This window comes from Mastigoproctus giganteus, chromosome 2 (assembly GCF_048544385.1).
Source record: "Mastigoproctus giganteus isolate SK-2022 chromosome 2, ASM4854438v1, whole genome shotgun sequence".
Classification (NCBI taxonomy): Eukaryota; Metazoa; Arthropoda; class Arachnida; order Uropygi; family Thelyphonidae; genus Mastigoproctus; species Mastigoproctus giganteus.
In genome coordinates, this window is record NC_143576.1 from 7,336,970 (window position 1) to 7,357,229 (window position 20,260).

At 37.5% G+C, this 20,260-nt stretch overlaps 1 protein-coding gene across 1 annotated transcript; it reads right to left on the minus strand.

Moving 5' to 3' along the window:
* Nucleotides 1–6,856: 6,856 nt before the first annotated feature.
* pygo (pygopus family PHD finger) lies at nucleotides 6,857–8,071 on the minus strand. Its single transcript, XM_090390347.1, has one exon. The coding sequence runs from the start codon at nucleotides 7,751–7,753 to the stop codon at nucleotides 7,151–7,153; it is 603 nt and encodes a 200-aa protein (XP_090246473.1). The 5' UTR covers nucleotides 7,754–8,071; the 3' UTR covers nucleotides 6,857–7,150.
* Nucleotides 8,072–20,260: the final 12,189 nt, after the last annotated feature.

Here is a 20,260-nt window from a genome sequence, read left to right on the forward strand (position 1 = left end):
TGGCAGGGTTGTCAAGGACACTACTGACACTATGCTGCTGCTGCAACAGGATCTGGAAAGGTAGAGCAGATGGGCTGAGAGGTGGCAAATGAAGTTTAACATTGACAAATGTAAAGTACTACATATGAGAAACAGCAACGTATCAACTCTGTGGTACTACACTGACAGTGGTAGAGAATGAAAGGGACCTGGGGGTGGTTGTGCAGGCAGATATGAAGTTCTCTGAGCAATGCAGACTGGCTGCAAGAGTAGCTCATGGTGTATTGTCAATGATATATAGGAATTTTTCTAGCAGGGATAAGGAGGTGATTATTCCCTTGTATAAGGCAATGGTCAGGCCACACCTAGAGTACCATATACAGGTCTGTAGGCCTCATTTCAAGAAGGATGTAGAGCTGCTGGAACGAGTATAGAGAAGGGCAACAAGATTAGTGAATGGAATCTTACAAAGAAAGGCTAAGTTTTGCAAATTACAGTGTCTGGAGACTAGGCACCAGCGAGGTAATCCGATAGAAGTGTATAAAGCCTTGAATGGTTTGAGCATGCTCAATGCTGATGGGATTCTTCCTCTTGCTCAGAATAATCACCTGAGAGGGCATAAATTCAAATTGAGGAAAGACAGATGTAGGATAGACATGCGGAAAGTTGCCTTTAGCCAGCGGGTGGTTGGTTGGTGGAACAGAATTCCATCCCTTGTCGTGGAAGTTGATAGCCTAAATAAGTTTAAGGCTCTGCTGGACAGGTATTTCGAAGGAACAGAGGGGTGAAGTGGAAGTGGGTTTTTTTTTTTTTTTTGGCTGATGCTGCATAAGCTTGCTTTCTTGCATCAAATGCCTCTACTAATGCTAATGTCCACTGTCTACATACTTCATAAAATGAGACTTCCAGACCTATATACAATACTCAAGATGTGGCTTTACTATTTCATTATGCAGTGGAGTAATTACCTCCTTATATTTACTAACAAAACTCATGTATATAATTGAAAAAAAAATCCCAATCATTGGCTTAGCAGCTTGTCTGCACTGCACACAGACCTTCTTGTCTGCCTGCAGTTATCCACAAGTCTTAAAGTAACAGAGGCAAAAAGAGAAAGCAATATTCTTGATTTGGTTATCAGCAGTACATAATTCCTTATGTATTAAGAACCTTCCAGCAAAGGAACCTTCAGATGGCAGTAATCATAGTTCACTGGTGCAGGATTTATTCAAAGAAATAACTTATGTCAAAGGCAAACGGAAGGGTTGTTCTTTCTGCAATGATGATTATAATGGGCCCAGATACTTTAACAAAATGACTGTGCCCATTTAGGACTCAGACAAATTACTAATGTAAAAAATGGAAATGTCAATTGCAAAGTGTTCAGAGAGGTAATCATTGAGGTCACTAAGAATTTTATACCAACTAAGAGATAGTGCTCAAAATTTAGACCAAAGTGGATGTCATCATATGGACAGGATGGTTATAAATTGCCAGGGAATATCAAGTCTTATAATAAGAACAAATCAGGATGTAATCAAGTTACTCAGAGACTTAGGCAGGCTAAGACAGATTGTACAGTGTTTAGCTAAGAATGCAAAGTGAAGTAGCAAGAAATGCTTTGTATATGTTAACAATAGGACAGAGATGAATTATATCTGAGTGATATAACTTGTTGATACTGTTCATACTGCTAACAAAGTGAATAAAATATTTTGCATCTACATTCACGCACAAAGAACTTTTTAAAGGGGGAGTTTAGCAGATGCTTACTGAATATTAAGCTGGAATGTTACAATGTTACAGTAGAAGGGAAAATGCTGCAGCTAAAAGTGAACAAAGTATATTAAAAGAAGCTGCAAAAGCAGTAGCAAAACCTTTAGCCACAATAATGAGAACACTGTTGGATCCATTTGCACATTTCCCTACAGGCTGGCAGCATATGCAAATATATCCTGTTCACAAGGATGAATGTAAAAATTTGACCTCTGTGCCTGGGAAAGTAATGAAGTCAATAGTTAAAGAAGTAATGCAAGATCATCTTGATAGGAGTACAACCATAAGGTTAACATGATAGGAGTACAACTGTATGCAAACAATTTTTACATCACATGAGATTTCAGTAAATATGTCAATACTCTACCACATGTACAATTTTTGTATAAATCAGAGCAATATAAGATTAAAAGCAAGTTACTGTTATGCATAAAAGGATGATTAAGTGGTACAAAACAGAGTGGTTATAAATGGCCACTGCTCTTTATGGACAAATACGATAAGTGAAATTCCACAACAGTGAATGCTGGGCACTTTACTATTTTTAATATTTATTAATGATATTGATGTAGGTATTGAACATGTAATCAAAATATTTGGAATAAACTCCCCTAACATTGCAGAGATGGGAGTTTATTCAAAATAATAAACTTAAAGGAAGGTATGGGGGAAATGAAATGCTCTATTTTTTTTTTTTTTTGCAGGTGTTGTAGAAGCATTGCTTCCTTGCATCATGTTCTTTATTCTACATTGACATTTTATTTAGTAAGCACTTATGAATCTGTTTCGAATATATGCAATAGAAAATTTTTTGTAAAATTTTCCTTCCAAAATTTTGGATGTGCCTATAGTCTGGTGCATCTTATTCTCTGAAAAATACAGTATATAGGCAACATCTCTGTCTACAAGGTATGGCAATAAAGTTCCCCAACTGATACAATAAAAAGAACACAAAGTGAAAGAGCTCTAAAATGGTTTTATTTTTATTTAACGTAATCACCACCTGACTGAATGCACTTATTACACCATTCTGAAAGCTTCTGAAGAGTCAGCAAAGCCATCCAAAGAGATGACGTTCAGTTTAGTTTAGCAGTTTTGCCTTTTTTTTATGTCCTCCCCATCCTGAAATCTTTTTCCTTTGAGGACCATTTTCACCTGGGCAAGGAGAATAATCTGCTGGTGCTAGATCAGAAGAGTAGGGTGGTTGGTTGATCTGTACAATGACACGTTTTATCAAAAATGTCTTCACACCAAGTGCAGAATGGGGGAGGGTATTGTAACCTGCTACCTTTCTCTCAAAATTTCAGCTCACCTGGGAAATGCACTTCAATACTCTTTGAAGCACCTGTACATAGAATGCAGCATCGACACACACACACTCTCTTCCTTCAGGTACAAATTCCTTGTGAATCATACCGTTTGTTGAAAAACATGATCAGCATTGTCTTGATCCTGGACTTCTGCAAACAAAACTTTTTGGACCTTGGTGATGATTTTGAAATACACTGCATGCTCCGATACTTTGTCTCTGGATCATACTGAAACACCCAACACTCATCTCCAATCTTGACAATTCTGGATGAAACCTTCACATGATAACTCTTTGTTACTTCTGCTTATCTGTGAGGCACAAATTTTGCACAAATCTTCATGCAAAATTTGACAAATCATCTTATTCATATCCTATCCACCTCATCAGCCATCATTCTGAGGATCAAACGATGATCACTTGCCACAATTTCCCAAACTTTTGCAACTCTGTTCTCATTTAGAGAGGTTGATGCATGCTAACTTCTTGAATCATTGCAAACATCCTCGCATCATGGCATGGAACATTAATGCTACTAACAAAACTGGTTGTTACTTGCAACCTGTCAGTCTAGTGGACAACCTCTGTACTACCATCTGTTGGAGGAAGTTTGCAAATCATCATTCAAACTTATCAAACATGACTGCAAAAGTATGGCAACTTTATTGCCATACCTATGTTAAACAGACCTAACTCATAATGCTGCTGCTAAGAAGTGCTTGCTACTAATATCCAGAAACCTTTTAACCTACAATTCCTTACATTGTTTTGCCAACTACTGCCTAATTACTAATTCCAGAAAACCTACAGCATGACCACATCAACTGCCACTACTCATGAGTTGTGAAATGTTATCCCCAAGGCCTGCAATGTTGTGATACTTATTTCTGAAATTTTTCAAATTTGGAACAGAAGTCCCTACAAGTACATCTAGAAGAATGTGTTGAATGAAGCAATCGTGATGGTTTATAGATCACACTGTAGATTTTTCAAATTTGGAATACCATGTCCCAATGTCTGGATACTACTGATGGATATATTCAACATCTCATATATAGGTACAGCTAAAAGGAAATGAGAAATATTTTTTAAATCATTTATTATTTTAAACAACAATTTCAACATTTATTCCTTTCAATGTACTCTCCAGCCATGCCTATGCAGTGCTCCAATCACAATTTCCAGGATCCAAAAAAGCAGCGGAAGTTCTCAGAACACACTGTCCTTAACTGTTGCGTGTTCTTTTGAATGCCTAAGTCCTCAAATTGTTTTCTTTTGAGGCAGATGTTAATTTTCGGGAACAGAAAAAAAGTTGCACAGCACCAGATCTGAAAAATAAGGTGGGTGCTCCAATGTTGCGATCTTGTTTTTCATTAAAAATTATTTCACTGAGAACCATTCACGTGCACACCTTTCTCATGCCCAAACACTGTCAAAATTGTTCTTACTGTTTCTTTGTCAATGTGCAACTGTTCTGAGATTAGTTGAATGCCTATCTCACTGTCTTGGTGCAATCTCTCGAATTTTTTCAATATTCTTGTCTGTTTTTGAAGTTGGCAATCTTTCTGTCTTCTTATCGTCATGGACTTCTCATATATAAACATTTATATATGAGAACTGTTTGTACCATTTGTACACAAGTGGCTGACTCATGGTATCATCACCATACACTTTCCGTAACATGAACATTTCTGCACCACATTTACCAAATTTCACTAAAAATTCTTTGCTCTAAATTACAATCACTCATTTTTCCGCTGAAGGGTTAAAACACTGATTCAATTAATGAGGCAAAGTTCAATAAAAACTTAACCAACTGCAACAAAACAACAACTTATCGGTACAGAAAAAAATCAAGCTACAGCACAATATGAATGTTGTTGACATACGCAGTAGTAAGGCATTGGTTCTCATTTTATTTTAGCCACACCTTGTAAGATGGAGCTACTTATAGTTCACAGGGAATTTTTTCATTTAAGTATTTAATAGTGACATTAACCTTGATGTGTTTCTTGAAGCAGTAAATAACAGCAGTATTACAATTAGAAGAATGAACGCCACCATTCTGTTTCATAAATTTTTGTTCACAGAATGTAGGATCCTACAGATTCACATATTAATGAATTTGTAGAATCTCTACCTGGTGGCACACTGATTTTCTTTAAGTAGCTGAAAATGTATATTATTTCAGAATAATTTTGGAATTGTTCAATTTGGAAAGTGGTTAAAACCTGAAGTACTGAGTATTCACAACTAATTAAGCACAGAATAACTTCAGCTATTACATACCAGCCCTTTAGTCACACTGCTTTGAATACTAATATTGATAAAATCCTTTATAAAAAAAAAAAAAAAAAAAATTATTTAACACTAAATTTCCATTAAATGCTTCCATTCTGTATCCTAATAGTGACTGTCTTGATCAAAAATACACACCAGTGTACAGAACAAAGAGATCTTATGGAACAGCTACTTAGTGGTTAACTTAAGTTGTGGTGAAATGAAAATAGTGGCGTTTACTTTACTTCTTTTATCCATAATATTAACAACTGTGCTTTGTATTTCAAAATAAATACAGTTTTCAAATGTTATTAAAATAAAAATTCAACTTAGATTAACAGTTAAATTATATTTGGCAATTGTTTATACCATACAAGCTGCATACAAAAATGAATATATATGCTATTTTTTAAACCATTTAATACTATAGAAAAATGGTAAAAGAAAATTGTCCTTATAGCATATTACAATTATTGTCACCTGAATACATTTGAAAAAATTATCAAAGATTCTACCATACAATATACTTATAACCTTCCTTAACTTTCCTGCATACTAAACTTACAGGATTTGTTTGTTTTTGTTTGTTTTTTGGTTTTAAGGAGCATTAGCAACTAAGGCCATATTGCTCCGGGATATGCGGTGGTCATTCCTCGACCTTTCCGCATACTCCGTATTTGGTGGTGACGGGCTCGAACCCCGGTCTAATCAAGAAGCATGTGCTATGCACTGCTGCTCCTTCCCACCTGGCTACGGAGGCGCAAACTTACAGGAAAACTGCATTCCATACTAAAGCAAATGACTCTGCCTTCTACTTCTGTATCTCAAAACAGAACAATTTACAGTTAACATTAAAAATCTGCCAATTATTAACATAAACAAATTGATTATGAAATTAAAATTTAACCAGTTTCATTTCTTATATTATTAGTTTATATTGTGTCAGTTGAGTGTGTGTACACACACATATATGTATACATATATATACATACATACACACACAAACAATATACATTGGTTTCTTCTGTATACTTTTAGTGTTCTAAACCCAACCAGTTAGATAGCACAGTAATAAACAATTTGAAATTTATATTCCATTGTGAAGACTGCAAATGTTGAATGGCACTATTTCATTCATTTATTTTTCTCATATATATATTTATATACCTTTGTGTATTATCATTAAATATATGTGAGAAAAATTGAGCTCCTACAGTATTCCTATGTCCTTATTTGTGAATATTAAGACAAATCAGACATATTGAAACCTGAAAAATACACTATATAATATATTATTAGATACAAAAGCAAATGAATAATATGTATTATGCATTCACTTTAAATATCTATATAGTTAGCAACCAGTAATGTGAAAGCTGGATATAATAATTTAAAAACCAATATGAATCATTTGAAAATACTGATATACATAAAACATTTTAAAATAAGTAATCAGACATAAAAATTGTTTTATAGAAAAGTAGAAATAAAAAATGGGTTTAGAAAAGATTCATTACTAAATAGTGCTGCTACTATCAATCAAAGAAACATAAGAATGTGGGACTTTTCATATACTATAATGCCATAGAGCTTAAAAGTTTTAACAGCATATAAACTACAAATATTATGTTAACCAATAAAAATTTTGATGGTGGCAATACAGTAAGTTCACTGTATATTTACCCATATTAAAAGTTGTAATTGTACAGATAACTTACACTTGTCTGTTGTATTTTTCATCTTAAATGTATATATATAAATATATATATAATATACACACACATCTCCTATGCACAAACTGCAACATCAAGGTTTAAATTTCACAAGGGGTATGTTTTTAGATGATAGGCACTTATCACAAACCCATTCTGCATATACTTCAGCTGTCAATAAATGATATGCTGGTTCTGTAATGCCTGTGCACACGCGATGAAACCAAAAATTACAGCCACTTTCGCAGAGTATTGCCTGATCATTATCGTGCACTTCTTTATGACATATACCACATGGATAAATAGGTGGGGCATTAGGGTTTTGTGGATTGAAAACCATTGGCTGGTCAGGAGGGTATACCTTTCCTGATGACATGGGCACTGGTTTTGAATGCAGAGGAAGTCCGGAAACTGAGTTCATAGTAGGTACTGCTACATTTGGCACTGATGGGGTACTGGATGGCGTTAAAGTATCATCAAACGGATTACTGGCAATGATTGTCTCTCCATAACCTGTTAATGGTGGCGGTGGAACTAAATCGGGCAACGATGGACTTGCCTGTGTCGTATTATTAGTATTAGATGTTCTCCGTTTCTTAGCAGATGGACTTTCAGGTTGTTCTATCTTCATATCCCCACTTCCACCATCTGTCTCTCCTTCTTTGAACTTTTGATTAGGTCGTCTTTCTCTGGGCATTTAAAAAAAAACGGCAAGCTGTTTTAATACTTAAAAAAAACGCAGTTCACACCTTGAAAATAATGCAACTACTGAATTAATAAGTCTTCATAATAAAAGCACTGCGTGCTATTCTGACAAAAGCAGCGCTTAAAAGTAAACTTCATAATACGGTATTCATCTCAACAACGAAATACGATACAAAGTAGTGACCAGCGGCATTTCAGCGTTCACTAAAATCTGAAATCAGAATCAGAATTTTTGTTTCTAATAAAATTTACTTTACATGAAAATATTACCTAAATCATATACCATATACCAGTATCATATGTTTTATGACAAATATGTTATAACTAAATTTCTTAACATAAAAAATTATTTTAAAACAATAAAAGTAGTTATCACATGCTTCAGGTTTTACACACCGTAGTATGTATAAATAGGGTGACAACGCATAACCTTAAGTGCAATCCCAATGTTTTCATCATTCATTCTTGTGACACAAAAAAAAAAAAAATACAGTGCATTCAGAACTTCGTCCATAGATTTTTTTTTTTTTTTGTTTATTTGTAAATTTCTTTTTTTGTGTTTTCTTTTTTTTTTTTTACTAATAAAACTTAGCTCCCATAAAAACGTATGAATCATATTTCGTGCATTTATCACGTTTCACAATTGAAAATTTGCAAACCTATTTTGCCTACGTAAATAATTATTTTAAAATGAAGGAACAGTATTTTGTAAATTAATCTTTCTATCGTACGTCAAGGTACAATACAATGTACAAATTCAGGTGTTTTCCATCCGGTGTGAAAAGGAAGATGATAACTGTGCTGCGAAAAAGGGCAAGATTGGATTTTTATAAAGTGAACTAGCACGAACGATTTCTAATCAATGATCGAAGAAGGCAATTAAAAGATTTATTTTCAAAAATGGTACGGCAAGGGAATATCGAGTTTGAATTTTGAACAGAACATTGCAGGTCTAATTTAAATTACAATAAGGGACGTTTCGAAATTTTAAGCACCTATATGCAAATAGGAGAATGCACCTCCTCCCCGACCAAATATGGTAAAGCCTCATCAGAGTCACCTACTCGAAGGGAAAAGGAGTCACGAGAACCAGCTGGCGTGGACCTCAAACTGAAAGAAATCAATTAGTGAACATAATATGACCTACAGGAGCACTGAGGCCCAGCAGAGATCCGGAGGTAAGATGCCTCGATGAATCTGGGTTTCTCTTCGGGGTTTGTTTGGGTTTCCCTCCCTCCGCCCTATACTTTATGGCAGTGTTCCGGGCTCGAGCTGACCAGCCTGCCCCTTTTCGACGGTCCAGGTAACCTAATTGTAAATAATTCCCAACATAGTAAAGGAGGTATGTGTGTTATGTGTGACCTGCCTTATTAATTCACAATAAAGCTCTTTTTACCAGGTTAAAAAACTAATTCGAATGAATTTCAATAGATCCAAAAACAACAAATTCCTTATATTTTATCTCTTCCTCCACCCAGACTTTACAAATCTTTTTTTTTTTTTTTTTTCATGCTAATGCTACTAGTTGTAGCAGCATTAGCATTAGCAAGGGCACATGATGCAAGAAAGCAAGCTTATATAGCATCAGCAAAAAAAAAAAAAAAACACACCCACACACACACCCTTCTCATTTCACCCATCTACTTGCTCCAAATGTTTTGTCTAGTTCTGCCTTGAATTTGTTTAAGCTATAAACTTCTACAACGATAGATGGAAGTTTGTTCTAGCAATCAACCACCTGCTGCCTAAAGGTAAACTTCCACACATCTATCCCACAAGTGTCTTTTCTCAATTTGAATTTATGCCCTCTCAGGCGATCATTCTGACAAGAGGAAAAATCCCATCGGCATTTAGCATGCTCAACCCATTCAAGGCTTTATACACCTCAATCAGATTACCTCGCAGGTGCCTAGTCTCCAGACACTAGCGCCATATTGTAATAAGGAGACCGGCAGAATTACTTAACAAGTACAGATCACTGTTGAAAAAAAGTCGTGAATTAGGGTTGAATTTGAAAGTGTCTGCAATTCTGCCCAGCCACAATAGGAGGGAGTATATGACGAGAGCCTTGTCGATCAATTCGGCCCTGGAAAGACTGTGCAAGGCTCAAGGGGTAGAATTTTTTTCAGCCTGGTCTGTACTTATTAACAGAAGGGACTATTTCTACAGGGATGGGATACACTTAAATAGAAAGGATGCAAGAATATTTCCTGATACTATCCAAGCAGTTAGGTGGGTCGGAAAACTGCTAGCTTGGGGGGGGGATACAAGGACTAATAGATTAACACTAGCCACTGGCAGAGGTGAAAGTGATTCTTGCACTGCTTTTATTGGAATGAGCAGAAGCCTGGAAAACAAGATGCAAGATATTTCAGAGACTGCTCGGAGTCATTGCGTTACAAGTAAACACATGGGTTCTGTTAAGGTAGCTAAGAAAAAGAACAGGTGCATCTATACTTGCGTGTACACCAATCCTAGGGTTTTGGTAAATAAATTTGATGAATTTGAGGTATTGCTCAAAGCATCAAGGGCGGATATTGTTGGGATATCAGAGACGTGGTGTCACACAGATATAGGAATGCAGAACTGGAATTTGGGGAGTACAACGTCTACAGAAAGGATAGACATGATAGGAAGGGAGGAGGGGTTATGCTATTAGTTAAGAAACACATAAAATCCAAGGAAGTGAAGCCAGTTGACATCGCTGGACAGTGCAGTGTCGAGTCAGCTTGGTGTAACATAAGCATTGGGAGATCAAAATTGAGAGTAGGAGTGTGCTATAGGCCTAATGACTCTAATGAGTATAATAAGAAACTGTACAGGGAAATAGAGTGGGCCAGTAAATCAGAGGGTCTTATAATCGGGGATTTTAACTTCCCAAATATTGACTGGAATTTGTGGATCGGTCACTCACACATTAGCAAGGCTTTTGTGGATTTATTGGATGATTGTTTTCTACTTCAGCATGTTCGGTAGGCAACTAGAGGGAGTAATACTCTTGATTTCATTATCAGTAGTGATTATTCATGCATTAAGAATCTGTAGATAGAAGAACTACTAGGTGACAGTGATGGCAGTGTACTGAGGTGGGATTTACTCAAACAGGTAACTACCATCAGGGGTAAAGAAAAGGGTTACTGCTTTCGTAAAGGCGACTACGATGGTCTGAGACAGTATTTAAATTCTATACAGTGGGACCAACTGATGATATTACCAACAGCAAATTCAAAATGGGAAGCATTCAAAGAACTTATCTTGGAAGCTACTACGCTTTACATACCAACTAAGAAATATTGTTCAAGGTTTAGACCTAAATGGACGTGAGATAAACTAATGAGACATACGGCAGAGAAGAAAAATGCATGGGGATACATATAAATTAACACATGACACAGAAACTTATGATAGACATATGTTGATCTGCAACCAAGTTACAAAGGCGGTTAGGCAGGCGAAGGCAGATTACGAGAAATCTTTGGCAAATGATGCAAAGAAAAACAGCAAAGAGTTCTTTACTTATGTAAACTCTAGAAGGAAGGGGATGAAACAGATTGGAGCACTTGATATCGATGGTTCAACTGTTGATAATCCTGCTCAGGTAGCTAACAAAATACATGAATATATTGAATCGACATTCACACATGAGGAGTTATTCAGCGAGGGGAATGCCAGAAGTGTATTCAACGCTGGCAGTAAGCTAGATAATCTTGTAATAACTGAGAGTAAAGTGGAGGAGAAATTGTTGAAGATAAACAGAAGAAAGGCACACCTGGGGTGGATGGGATCTATCCAGTTATATTAAAGGAAGCAGCACAGGAAGTAAGCAAACCCATAGACTGGAGATGTGAAAATGTGACCTCAAAAGAGGATCAAAAGCTGACGCAAGTAATTTTAGACCTGTGAGTTTAACTTCTGTTCCAGGAAAATTAATGGAGGCACTGGGTAAAGACGCACTGCAGAATCATCTAGACAAGACTTCAGTTATAGCTCAGACACAGCATAGTTTTGTTAAGGGGAAGGCTTGCCTGACCAATTTGATTGGATACTATGATGCAGTCACAAAGGAACTGGATGCAGGGAATAACTTTGATATTATATACTTGGATCTTAGAAATGCTTTTGATATTGTTGCACAAATTGGAGCAGTGTGGCATTGGAGGCAAATTGCTGCTATGGATGAAGGAGTGGTTGAGGGGGAGAAGGCAGAGAGTGGTAATCAATGGACACTGCTCACCGTGGTGTAATGTTATTATTGAAGTCCCTCAGGGTTTAGTGTTGGGTCCATTATTGTTTTCTGTATTTATAAATAATATTGATGATGGTATATCAAGCTTAATGTCCAAGTTTGCAGACGATACAGAGGTGGGCAGGGTTGTTAAGGATATTACTGATGCTATGCTGCTGCAACAGGATCTGGAAAGGTTGAGTAGATGGGCTGAGAGGTGGCAAATGAAGTTTAACATTACATTTTTCAAAGTACTACATATGGGAAACAGCAACCCCAGAGCAGCGTACGAACTCTGTGGTACTACACTGACAGTGGTAGAGAATGAAAAGGACCTGGGGGTTATTGTGCAGGCAGATATGAAGTTCTCTGAGCAGTGCAGACGGGCTTCAAGAGTAGCTCATGGTGTCTTATCAATGATATACAGGAATTTTTCTAGCAGGGATAGGGAGGTGATTATTCCTTTGTACAAGACAATGGTCAAGCCAAACCTTGAGTACTGTATACAGGTCTGGAGGCCTCATTTCATGAAGGATATAGAGATGCTGGAACGAGTACAGAGAAGGGCAACAAGATTTATATTGCTGCACAAATTGGAGCAGTGTGGCATTGGAGGCAAATTGTTGCTCAAAACAAAAGGGTGCTCTTACGAAGAAACAAAAGGGTGCTCTTAAGAAGAAAGGCTTAAATTTTGCAAATTACAGTGTCTGGAGACTAGGCACCAGCGAGGTGATCTGATAGAGGTGTATAAAGCCTTGAATGGTTTGAGCATGCTCAATGCTGATGGGATTGTGCCTCTTGCGCAGAATAATCACCTGAGAGGGCATAAATTCAGATTGAGGAAAGACAGATGTAGGATAGACGTGCGGAAATTTGCCAGCGGGTAGTTGGTTGGTGGAACAGACTTCCATCCCTTGTTGTGGAAGTTGATAGCCTAAATAAATTTAAGGCTCAGCTGGACAGGTATTTCGAACGAACTGAGGGGTAAAGTGGAAGTTTTTTTTTTTTTTTTTTTTTTTGGCTGATGCTGTATAAGCTTGCTTTCTTGCATCATATGCCTCTACTAATGCTAATGCTAATGCTAATTGTTCCGTGTACACGGTCTGTAAATTACGTGTGTTCTGTGGTAGATTTTCTGGACGAAAAAATCCAAGTTTTCTCGAAGAAAAACCACCATGCTACCCTCGCCTGAGATCTAATAACTCAACGATATGAAAAAGGCCCATAAAAATCTCTCATGTCAGTGGCGATTCTATCAATTGTGCTATCCACCAGGGCTATGTCTGCAGTCTGTTTTAGCAAAACAAGTGTTCCTTAGCCCTTTGTTTTGACATAACTTAATGGTGACTATTTTTGTGATAGGAGTATTACCATCTCTTCTGGCTTTTGCAGGGTTTCCTGTCCTGTGATCAGAGGCTGTCCTCAGGGATCCGTTCTTGGCCCTGTTTGCTGTAACGTGGTCCTTGATGGGTGGCTTTTAGTTCAAAATGAGAATATTATGAAAATTGCATACGCGGACGATCTAGTTGTTTTTGTTTTAGGGCAGTCCCGTCTTGAATTGGAAAATAGGGTAAACTTCATTTTGGAGGATTTGAACAATTGGTGCAAAATTCACAAACTTCAAATTTCCAATCCAAAAACCAAACAGATGTTATGAAGGGTTATCTTAACTCTTAAATAGGCCTCCTAATGTCAGATTGAATGATCAGGCAATCAAAATTACTAGATTATGATAGACGATAGATTTAATTTTGTTACTCATGTAAAGTATATCTTACAAAAAATTAAGGCTGTTATTGGAAAGAGTATTAGAATTACAAAAATATCATTGGGGGTTCAAACCCTCAACCCTTAAGTTTCATTATACTAGTATATTTATTCCTATTATATGTTATGCAGCTGGTGCTTGGGGCTTCAGGTTTAATAACTGTCTAATTAAAAAACATCTACTGGAGGCCCAAAGATTCTTCCTGCTGGCTGTCTCTCGTGCCTGTAGGACAGTCTCAACTGTGGTCGTACAGGTTTTGTGCGACGGATCCCCATATAATATGAGGTTGTGTTACAATATCTCTTGTATAATCGATGCAAAAATATTCCTGTGCTGGCAGGAGCCTACTGAGTCGATTTGAATCTTTCTGAAAAAGAAGACATTTCTAGGCTTAGACTGCACTTTGTTGGGGACTGCACAATGATTGGTCTCTATTTGAACTTGGAAGAAATACTCACAGGTTTATGCCTAATGTAAGAGAATTCAGTTCCTGGTTTTCTCCAGGTTTATATATATCTTTTCTTTTAACAGGTCATGGAAGCTTAAATTCTAAGCTTTTTTTTCTTTTGGCCTTTCAAACTCTCCTAACTGTCATTGCAGTGCTCCAGAAACTGTGGAGCACCTGATCTCTGACTGTGTGTCATACGTAGACCATAGATATAGGTTTAAATTGATTCCAAATGTATATAGCCGGAGTGATATGTTTCATTTTCTTGTAAATAGAGAAAAATTACACGGCATTAGTGGAGTTTGCTGATAAATTATTCAGCAGAAGGAAGCATATTATGCATGGCGATCTCAATGACCATGGTTAATTTTATTGGATGTGTTAATCGCGTTCTGTAAGCTTTGTAATTTCTCAAAATGCTGTCTACTTGAGTAAATGTATCTAATGAAATTACGTTGATAAAATGTGTAAATCATGGAAACGTTTAACATGTGTAAATATTTATACTGTCGGCTTTTGGATTTCAGATTGAAATCCTTTACAGGGTTTTATTGCTTGTGATCGGTTGATCAAGGATGTTTAAGTTGCGAACTGAATTTAGACCTGATTGTAAATATGTTAAATAATAGACTTTACATGGTGATGGTTTCTGACTGGGTTTGAATGAAATTAATTGAACTTTTGTCTTGGGTTGTTTGGATTCTGATAGAAAGTGCATGTTAAATGATAATAAATATCAAAGTTGCAGAATCTACAACTTGTTTTCAATTATATGTTTTAATGACCACCGTCATTAAAAACTTAGTTGTGTTTAAAAGAACTGTTTTGGTGAATTGATTCTGCCCTGGTTGAACTTGATTTATATTAGGGTGGAAATGTCTGTTGGCCAAGGACTTTTGGTTTAATAGCATATACTATAAGGTTGTCATTTCGTTATTGGTGAACTGGCTGGATTGGAACTTTTACTGTATGTCTGATCTTTTTTTTTTTTTTTTTTTTCACTTTATAGTCCTGGCTGTTATCCAAGAATTGGTGATACAATTACCGTCTCTATGACTTGTTGAATTACTTACTGGCAAATGCTAGAGTTGTGTGTTTCTCCTAAAAGATTATTAATTATTAGTTGTCTAACAAAGTAATATTTTGAATTGAGCCTTTTTTTGGAATGTGGGCTTGTGTGGACTCACTTGCACATTGTCTTAATATTGGAAGTCTTGACTGTTGAGGGTTGAACTACCCATAGTGTTTAGTGGCCCAGTACTTATGTTGTGAGTGCATGGCAGGATAATCTCTTGAAATGTAGAGTTGATCATTGACTGGCCCTTCATTGGCTGTAAAGTGTATATACATATGTTCTAGAAGTTATTGTGGTTTCCCTCTGAATTTAGAGGATAGACATTCTGGAGTTAATATGTTAGCTAGACAGTGATATATCATTTTTTTTTTTTTTTTTTTTTTTGTGTGTGTGTGTGTGTGTGTGTGTGAGTGAGATTTGTGGTTGTATTAATTAGGAATATACTGTTTTCTGGATGTTTATTATAAATAGTTAAATTATTGTAAATAACTCATTTTTTGTCCCTTACCAGTTGTATGCGCCAATGTATTATGTAAATGGGAGATATCCTTTGGGAAATTATTCTTGCTTTTGTGGAGTGACTATAAATTGTCCTTGTTTCTTCTCCTGTGTTGGGAGGGGCTGGAATGATTTTGGTTGCAGAAATGTATTATAATTTTGTTTTATTGTTTCTCACTGTACTTGTGGGTGGGTATTGCTAACTCTTTGCTAGTACTGAATTATAATAGGCTTAAAACTTAACTTAGCTTTTGTTTAGACATGATTTTCTTTGTTTCCTGTTCACCTAATGTGTAGGAAATAGAATTAGTTTGTTAATGTCTCTCCACTTGTATTGTAGGATGGTCTAAAGCTAGAGCCAATGTACATATTGTTGTTATTGTTTATGGTTGACTGATATTTGGTCTTAAGTTTAGATTAAGTATCTGTTCACTAGTCTTTCTTAAATCTGTTGTACTTGCTTACTCTATGTTACTCGTTCTTCTAGGGGATGCCTTTTTCTTCTTCCCCTACTTTCTGTGTACTGTCATTAGTGTCATTAACAACCCTGCCGACCTTCGTATCGTCTGAAAATCTGGACATTAAGCCTGCTATACCATTAATGAATTCAGAAAACAACAATGGACCCAACACTGAACCCTGAGAGACTCCACTAATAACATTAGTCCATGAAGAGCAGTGTCCATTGATTACAACTCTCTGTCTTCTCCCACTCAACCATCCCTTTATCCATAGCAGCAATTTGCCTCCAATGCCACACTGCTCTAACTTGTGCAGCAGTCTTCCATGTGCAAAAGTATCAAAAACCTTTATGAGATCCAAATATATGATTTCAAAATTATTCTTTGCATCCAGCTTCTTTGTGGCTACATCATAGTATCCAATTAAATTGGTCACACAAGACTTCCCCTTAACAAACTCATGCTGTGTCCGAGCTATAACTGAAGTCTTGTCTAGATGATCCTGCAATGTTTCTTTAACGGTGCCTTCATTAATTTCCATGGAACAGAAGTTAAATTAACAGGTCTGTAATTACCTGTGTCTCCCTTTGATCCTCCTTTGTGGATTGAGGTCACATTTGCACACTTCCAGGCCATGGGTACCTCCCCTGGGTCCAAGAAAGCTCTCATAATTATGGCTAAGGGTTTGCTTACTTCCTTTGCTGCCTCCTTTAATATAACTGGATAGATTACATCCACCCCTGGTGCCTTTCTTATGTTTATCTTCAACAATTTCTCCTCCACTTTACTCTCAGTTATTACAAGATTATCTAGCTTACTGCCAGAGTTTAATACACCTCTGGCATTCCCCTCTCTGAATATTTGCGAGAATGTGTGAATGTAGATGCAAAATATTCATTTAGTTTGTTAGCTACCTGAGCAGGATCATCAACAGTTGAACCAGCGATATCAAGTGGACCAATCTGATTCATCCCATTCCTTCTAGAGTTTACATAAATAAAGCACTCTTTGATGTTTTTTATCTTTGCATCCTTTGCCAAAGATTTCTCATAATTTGCCAGCCTAACCTCCTTTGTGACTTGGTTTTAGACCAGCTTATAACTATCATAGGCTTCTGTGTCATGTGGAACTAATTAGACACATGTCTAATTAGTTCCATCAGAGATCCATTTAGACCTATATCTTGAACAATATTTCTTCATTGGTACAAAAAGCCTAGTAGCTTCCAAGATTATTTCTTTGAATGCTTCCCATTTTGAATTTGCTGTTACTAACATCATCAGTTGGTCCCACCGTACAGAATTTAAATACTGTGTCAGACCACCGTAGTCACCATTATGAAAGCAAAAACTCTTCCCTTTACCCCTGATGGTAGTTATCTCTTTGAGTAAATCCCACTTCTGCGCACTGTGATCACAGCCACCTAGTGGTTCCTTTATCTCCAGATTCTTAATGCATGAAGAATTAGTACAGATAATCAGATCAAGTATATTACTCCCTCTAGTTGCCTCCCTAATATGCTGCTGTAGAAAACTATCATCCAATAAATCCAAAAGAGCCTTGCTAGTGTGTGTGTGATTAACCCATATTTTCCAGTCAATCTCTGGGAAATTAAAATCCTGCATTATAAGACACTCTGATTTACTGGCCCATTCTATTTCTCTGCACAATTGCTCATTACACTCATCAGATTCATTAGGCCTATAACACAGACGTACTCTCATTTTTCCTTTCCCAGTGCTTATGTCATACCAAACAGACTCAACATTGTATTGTCCACCAACATCAATTGGATGCACTTCCTTAGATTTTATGTGTTTCTTAATTAACAGAATAACCCTTCCTGTCCTGTCTATCTCTTCTGTACTCCCCACATTCCAATTCTGCACTGCTTGTGTCTGTGTGACACCACGTCTCTGATATCCGAACAATATCTTCCTTTGATGTCTTGACTAGCACTTCAAGCTCATCATATTTATCATAGCATTGGTGTACATGCAAGTATACATGCACCTGTTTCTACTCTTAGTCCATGTATTTACTTGTTCCATTATGTCTCCCAGCAGTCCTGGAAATCCCAATTGCCTTGCTTTCCAGGCTGCTGCTCAATTGCATTTCAATAGAAGCAGTTCATTTAAAGTCAGAAGCGATTTTGCATCGCTTCTGACTTTAAATGGTTCAAGAATCACTTTCATCTTTACCAGCAGCTACTGTTAATCTATTAGTCAATTTATACCCCCCCCCAAGCTATGTTTTGTGACCCACCTAGCTCTGCCTCGATAGCATCATATTCGTGCATCCTTTCTATTTAAGTGTATCTCATCCCTGTAGAAACAGTCTCTCCTGTTAACAAGCACAGACCAGGTTGAGAAAAATTCTACCCCTTGAGCTTTGCACAATCTCTCCAGGGCCGAATTTTTCGACATAGCTCTCATCATATACCCCCTCCTATCATGTCTAGGCAGAATTGCAGACACTTTCAAATTCCCTAACTCACGGCTTTTTTTTTTTTCAACATTGTCCTATACTTGTTAAGTAATTCTGCCAGTCTCCTTATCTTAATTACCCCAGGGACTCACAGCTGCTGAGTATGGGCTTGGAAAACCTAGGGTCCTGAGCTAGATATCATCATTCTTATCTTTCTTGGTGATTCCCTTCTCTCTCTCTCTCTCTCTCTCTCCCTCCCTCCCTCCCTCTCTCAGGGTAATGCAGGAATTTTTTTTTGGCTATTGCAGCATAAGCTTCAGGCTTCCTTGCACCATATGGCTAATAATTATAATAATAATAACATCATTAGTGCCAACGTGTACAACAATATCACCCTTTGTGCCCTTAAAAGATGATATCTGCTCTCAACGTCACCTTTGTCCCCGGCAGACATACCCTAGCCCTGTTCCACTTATCCTTTTTGCACATTATGTTCCCCGTTTCCCTGACACTACAGTCACCGACTGTAGTATCAGGGAAACAACAACTAGTTCCTTTTTGACCAGCGCATTTTGCCTTGGGGGTTGCCGTTGCATTGCGTGATGTTCAGGTTCAAGCTCTGGCATTGATGTGGGCAGCTGAGAGCTTGATGGGCCCACAATTTAAATCCTTCGAGGGCATCCACCCTGTCCTTCAAGCTTTCATATAGGTGCATAACAACGCTGAGATGGCGTCTGATTTCCTCATACTCCTTACATCACGCACACACAAAGACATTACTCTTGGCAATACCATGTCCCATTCCTGAGTACTTTACAAACATCACACAAGCAGTGCATTTCAAGAGGCTGTGATTCAGAGAACAACCGCCCCCCTCAGTTCTCCTCTGAGCCACACACTCCCATTCGTTTGAGCCTTTCGCTTTGCTGCTCTGGTCTGAGTCATGATTTATATTCAATTTCAAATAAAATTCCAATACAAAATATAACCCTAAACCTATATCCCAATGCAATTATAACACTATACAGGGTAATTCACTACCAGGGCGACAAACTTGCAGGAGGTGTAGGGAGCACAAAGACGAATCGGAATCACATAACATTGGAGGGCCCGAAATGCCTTCGTCTTGCAGCAGAGGACGTTGAACGGGAGGTCGCGTGAACAGCGATCCCGCTGAAAGTTGGCATTTGCGAACCGGTTCCCGAGGCAGTAGGATGGACGAGTATTCAAACGTTGAACTGGCCGACATGCACCTCGCGTATGGAGCTGCGGACTGTAATGGGCGCGCCGCTCTGCGCTTGTACCAGGAACGTTTCCCGCACAGGCGTGCTCCTCATAATACGATTTTCGCACGTGTGCACAGAAGGTTACGTGAGACTGGTTGTTTCACGAGAGGTACTATGAATCGAGAGCGAACGACGAGGACGCCAAACAATGAGGAGAATATCCTACATCTTGCAGAAGGCAATCCCAGTACGAGTACTCGAGCGATAGGCCAACGTTTGGGTATTTCCCAATCCACTGTATGGAGGATACTGCCAACAAACCAAATGAGTTCATACCATCTGCAACGCGTCCAATCATTGGAGCCTGCAGA

Excerpts from the sequence above, each read along its gene's own strand:
- pygo (XM_090390347.1), bottom strand. The coding sequence starts at position 7,753 with ATGCCCAGAGAAAGACGACCTAATCAAAAGTTCAAAGAAGGAGAGACA.